The 6,477-nt window shown below is 37.9% G+C and overlaps 1 protein-coding gene across 1 annotated transcript; it reads right to left on the reverse strand.

Annotated features, from left to right (window-relative positions):
- Nucleotides 1–304: 304 nt before the first annotated feature.
- EN2 (engrailed homeobox 2) lies at nt 305–5,271 on the reverse strand. Its single transcript, XM_075589149.1, has 2 exons — nt 4,770–5,271; nt 305–684 (listed from the first exon to the last, which is right to left on the reverse strand). Exons 1-2 carry the CDS (start codon nt 5,269–5,271, stop codon nt 368–370), a joined length of 819 nt encoding a protein of 272 aa, XP_075445264.1. The 3' UTR covers nt 305–367.
- Nucleotides 5,272–6,477: the final 1,206 nt, after the last annotated feature.

Consider the following 6,477-nt stretch of genomic DNA (forward strand, 5'->3'; position numbering starts at 1 on the left):
GATTCACAGTAGTGCGAAATGCAGCAATAACATCTTTGGACTTTAGCAAGTTGTTTAATTTCGATTTTCTAACACTGTCTCAGCGTCCAACATCCATTAGTATAAAATAAAGCCTAAGCAGAAAATAATTGATCAAGATAGTATCTAGAAAACATAAGACAAAACGAAGAAATTAAAAAAAGTTTATATTCAGGTATTTTGGAATTTGTAACAGCAGTGCCTGTAAGTTATATTTACATAGACTATTGCGGAACTATCCCAAATACACACCTTTTAAAAAGCATAATGCTGGTATATTCTTTGTACACTGGCCCTTTTTTTTCTGTTAAATTATTGCATTATAAAACTTTGCATTGCTAAACCGCTACTATTCACTGTCTGATTTGCTGTCCTTGGAAGTGGTAGAGTGGTTGTACAGTCCTTGCGCCATCAAATGCAATGCCAGTGAGTTCTTGTTCCCAGTGGCTTTCTTAATTTTAGCTCGTTTGTTCTGAAACCAGATTTTGATTTGGGATTCGTTTAGATTGAGTTCCTCAGCCAAACTTTGTCTTCTCTGCTCGGTCAAGTACCTGTTAGTTTGAAATTCCGCCTTCAGTCTCTGGAGCTGCTCTGCTGTGAATGCTGTCCGGGGACGCTTGTCCTCCTTGCTGATGGTCTTGGTCTTTGGCTTACGTGATCTTGGACCTGAGGCCCATAGGAAACAACAACAACAAAAACAATAATCAGAGGACAACATCTTTAATTTCCTTGTCCATCGATATCCTTAAATGTGGCTGCGACCACCGAAACCTTTATTTAATTATTATTATTATTATTATTATTATTATTATTATTATTATTATAAGTAATGCCCATATTCTTTTTTACACTGGTTGGGCATTTAAAGTCTAAGGTTGTAGAGGAAGGAAAACACATGAGCAATATTCCTTCATCGAGGATAAATATTATCTTATCTCAAGATAATTAGGTCCATGTTTTTCGATGTTTATAACCATACCCATTTACATTATTATTAATATTATTTTTCGGCCGGGCATAACTGCCCAATGTCGAAGGTAGATATATCATTTTTTCACTCAATGTTTATACAAATGATCTATGTTATTAATATCTATATATTATCCTACGTGTTTTTTTCTATATATATATATATATATATATATGTAACACGTGTGTTTTTTGCTATATATATATAACACGTGTATTTGCATTGCACATTAACAAGGTATACAAAATAGACCATGTATTTAGTACACTGTAGGAAAAAATGTTGGATTATTTTATTAGTATATTAATTTATGTGATTGGAAATAAATCACTGTTTCTTGGGCATAAAGTCACGGGACGTTGTTTTATTGTCTTTTGGGCAGAAATTAGCAATGTTGGTCACATCCATAATAAATACCCTACTCTAGAACCCATCTATAGCTTTCAACCCTTTGCTGGGGCAGAGGATCCAGGGCTATAGCCCCCCCTTCCCCCTCCTCCCCCCCCTTCCCCCTCACCACCAGAAGGGAATATCTTCGCCCTCTTCGCCTGGAATATTAACACTGCACATATATTAGTCATTCATTCAAGCTAATTATTGGCTTCACTTTGTCCATCGTATCTTTTAAATAATGAAATATGTTCTCAAATGTATTAGGTGATTGGTGCTGAAGGTTCCTGCATATTAGCGATGTGTTTATTGGGATAATTCATGGTAACTATTGCTATACTATATAATGAAACCTTATGCCCCTTATTTTTTTGTTTAATCGTGGGTCTGAAGTTGACCACGTTGTGACACAGAAAACATAAACAGGACGGGCATTGTGTGCACAGCCTGGGGGACACTGGCATTCATTGATCGCGGTGGGATCCTCTGGCGACCTCAGTTCGATCAATGCCTGAGATACAGCTCTCCCTCCATTTCCAAGTCATCCACCCCTCACTGTCCCACCTTTCTTCATGCATCCTGTAGTTCATACCAAGCTCTCTACTTTCCACTGTTCCTTCTCTCCCCCTTCTCTTTTATCCTGACACACACACACACACCTTGCTGTTATCCATCTCTTTAAATCACCTCATTCTCAAGCATCAATTCATTCCTGCCCTTCTTCATAAAAATATCTAAATTCACCATTCTCTCTCTCTCTCTCTCTCTCTCTCTCTCTCTCTCTCTCTCTCTCTCTCTCTCTCTCTCTCTCTCTCTCTCTCTCTCTCTCTCTCTCTCTCTCTCTCTCTCTCTCTCTCTCTCTCTCTCTCTCTCTCTCTCTCTCTCTCTCTCTCTCTCTCTAATCTGTCTCCTTATCTTTCTCCCTCTCACTCCCATATTTCTGCAGTGTGTGTTTCAGTTTCTCTGCTCCCTCCATTCTTTCTTTTTCACACACACACACACACACACACACACACACACACACACACACACACACACACACACACACACACACACACACACACACACACACACACACACACACACACACACACACACACACACACACACACACACACACACACGTGCTTTTACTACAGCCTTGCCATCAATCTATAGTATACTCCCTCACCCGCATATCAAACTGTGGCGACACGTGGGCTCTGATTCTGCTCTTCCATTGGAAAAGGGACCCAGGACATCTCACCATTTTTAATATGTTAACAACAACCCTTCTACATTCTTAGGGGACAGTCACACACAGAGTGTGACAGGGACTTTGTGGCTATGTATCCACAAATGACTCAGTTTGTGCTCCCAGAAATATAAAAGCACCAACAGGGATTCATTAAAATGAATCTTTTGCAAAATATGAACATCTGTTTTCTTTTCTATTTATGCGAAACTATGGATCTATTTTATCTATATTTGTACATATATATATATATACACATATATACACACACACACATATATGTGTGTTACACTTAATAATCGTTGCATTTGAAGTCTCCAATGCACATACTACTGTATATACAGAAACCCCAGGTCATAAATAATTCTCATATTAGATCATTCCATTATAAAAATAGATGGGGGAATATTTTACGTTTAGTGTAAGATATTTCCAGGTTCGAATTGCTGTATTATTTTCGATATAGATCTTGCTAATAAAGTAAATCAGCGTTCAAATTTTTATCGCAAGAACCAGATTTGACATAACAAATACCTTTAACCGGTTATAGCTTTCTACTTTACATAGATACACCGTTTATTTAATTGGTTTCCATTTACTTTCTCTAAAATGTTGAAGAATGAAATATCAATTAAAAATGTCGGTGCTTTCCATGATGCCTCAAACAAATGTTAACAAATGACATGATTTAATTAATGAAGGTGTTGTAACATTGAATGATTTGTCCACAATGTGTTACCTTTTTAATATTGCTAAATGTTTTTCTATTGCTAATTTTAATAGAAAATCTTAAACGGATCTGTAATTAATTAATTGCTGTTCAATAATTTAAAATTACTGTCTATATATATATATATATATATATATATATATATATATATTTTTTTTTTAAAGGAATTGTTAAGTAATATTAAAACAACTGACTATTTGGCCTGTACCATCGTTTTTTGATAATTAAATATTAACAAAGAGAAAGTGAGATGTAGAGAAGAACAATGGAGTAGATTTCATTGCAAGCATAATTGATCAATAATAATAATAATTAGTATTATTATAATATATATACACCAATAACACACACACACACACACACACACACACACACACACACACACACACACACACACACACACACACACACACACACACACACACACACACACACACACACACACACACACACACACACACACACATATAGATATATATACACATTCATTGCAAGCATAATTGATCAATAATAATAATAATTAGTATTATTATAATATATATACACCAATAACACACACACACACACACACACACACACACACACACACACACACACACACACACACACATATATAGATATATATACACACACATATATAGATCTATATCTATATATATATATATCTATATATATATATATATATATATATATATATATATATATAGCTGTATGAAAATATTTATCCTTGAAATTATGAATATTATATAGACTGATTTACGGTTAATAATTATTTAACAACTATGAAATTACTTAAAAGTAGCTATTTGTTCATCTAAATTAGCAGCAAAAGAAGAATATCTCTCTATTTTTTTTAATATATATTCTTAATCTAGAACGAATGGTCTTTGGCAATCCAATTAAAGTATACCATTTTTAATATGTTTAATTTAAAATGCAAAGTCATTAAAAACAAGTCATTGTGAATTGGATGCAGCTCTCCAACTATCTGTGTTTAGCATTAAAGCGTGGGATGAAAATGAGCCTAAATTGTTGTCAATTTGCATTATTTCACATTTGTATTTTTAACGGAGGATTTGGCTCCTGGGTGAAGAAATCCCGGTGATATCCCGCACAGAACATCAGCTTTCCCAACTAGAGAGAATCCAGCCAGTCCTAATATTGTGAAATCTTAGTATGCAGTAAAGCAGAATTTCGTTAATAATCTATCTCCCCCTTTAAAAGTTTTAAATCTAGAAGGATGGTGATCAACCCCGTGTTTCCCTCCACCCCCCCTAATAAATCAACCAACCAGATATTTCCCACATAACCATGTGGAATATGAGCCTAATCTTCACTACACCCAATGGCTGGTTGGAAATGGCTCCACAAATAAATAAATAAATAAATAAACACAGCCCATGCATCTGAGTCAGTGAATAGCTTACCTGAAGAAGGTCTATCCGAGTATCTAGTACAGTATACCCAGGCTGGCCACAGCATGGGCTGTTTCTTGGTGGTGGAGCTGGCTTGTGAGCTATCAGAGTCTGAGCTCAAGGAATGGTCTGCGCTTAACCCTCTGGGTTTCAAGGACCCCTCAATGGTCCCATCACCTTTCTTTTCCCCGGTGACAGTGATGGCTTGGGAGCCACCTTCCCCATGGGTGGCGCTGTCTCTGTCCTGCCCGGGGTCTGCTCCAGAGCGGACCACACTGTTCCTGCCCGAGAAGAGGAGCTCGTCCTGCTGGAAAGTCCCCTCCTTCCTCCTCCCGAACTCCGGCCGCAGGATGTTATCAATGAAGAAGTTGGTGATCCTATGGGGGTGCTGGTGGATCCCAGGAGGTTGCAGCGCGGGCAGGATCCCCCTGTTGGACTCATCCCCGGACTCTTGGTGCTGCTCCTGCTGCTCCTGCTGCTCCACTTCCCTGCTATTCTGCCCATTCTCTTCCATGCTGTAATTCCAATCTTCTTCTTGCCTTTTAACCCTTTTTGTGCTGCCTCTTGCTTCCAGTCAGCTAAACATTCAAATTCCCACTGACAGGAGGCTCCACAAGACGTTTCAATTTTAGGATCTCTCTCTCTGAGAGTTTTTTTTTATCTCCTGCCCCCCTCCCCCCCCCCTTTTTTTGCAGATCTTTTAACGTTTCAATTCTGCAAACCAACGCATCCTCTTCTCCAAGACGGAGCCATCCTTCCACCTTCCAGATCCAGGCTGCAGTGTCTCTTATGTTAATCCTTTAGAAAAACCAGCATACAGATGTTTACAAAGCATGCATGCATACCATCTGAGAATAAGTGTGTGATTATATATATATATATAAATATATATAAAATATATATATACTATATATATATAATATATATAGTATATATATATAAATAATATATATAAAATATTTGCACACTATTAAAAAGCCACCATACATATATACACAATGCAGATCTCTCTTTTCACCCCCCCTTGTAAATACATCCCAAGTGCTGCAGGGACAGGCTCTTTAGTGTGGGTAATTTTGGAAGCACTCACTGGACCTGGAATACTTTCACTCTGGATTTCTGTTCTTATTTTTAATAGAGCCTCACAAGTGACGTTGGTGCCCGGTATCCGAGACACGTGCCCCTGGCCAATGGGAGGGCGCCCCCTGCGTCACGTGACGCTGAGGCTCCGTAGTAAATTGACAAGTAGGATTCCACCCCACTGCCTCCTGTTTCCCTCCTCCCCCCAGCGCTGTTCCCTCTGCTCCTTCTTAAAGCGGCAGTGTGTCCGGGATACACATGCAGAAATATAGAGGGTGTGGATGTGTGTGTGTGTGTGTGTGTGTATGTGTATGTGTGTGTGTGTGTGTGTATATATGTATATATGTGTGTGCATGTATATATATATATGTGTGTGTGTATAAGTGTGTATGTCTATATGTGTGTGCATGTAATGTGTATGTGTATGTGTATGTGTATATGTGTGCATGTGTATGTGTGTGTGTGCATATATGTCTATCTGTGTGTGCATGTCTATATGTGTGTGTATATGTGCGTGTGTGAATATGTCTATGTGTGTTCATGTCTATATATATGTGTGTGTGTGTGTGTGTGTGTGTGTGTGTGTGTGTGTATTTCTATATGTGTGTATGCGTGTGCGTGCGTGTGTGTATGTCTATGT

Source organism: Ascaphus truei, chromosome 2 (genome assembly GCF_040206685.1).
Source record: "Ascaphus truei isolate aAscTru1 chromosome 2, aAscTru1.hap1, whole genome shotgun sequence".
Lineage (NCBI taxonomy): Eukaryota > Metazoa > Chordata > Amphibia > Anura > Ascaphidae > Ascaphus > Ascaphus truei.

Coding starts and splice junctions, on each gene's coding strand:
- EN2 (XM_075589149.1), bottom strand. CDS start 5,271: ATGGAAGAGAATGGGCAGAATAGCAGGGAAGTGGAGCAGCAGGAGCAG. Junction 685..4,769: donor CTCGGATAGACCTTCTTCAG/GTAAGCTATTCA, acceptor TATGGGCCTCAG/GTCCAAGATCACGTAAGCCA.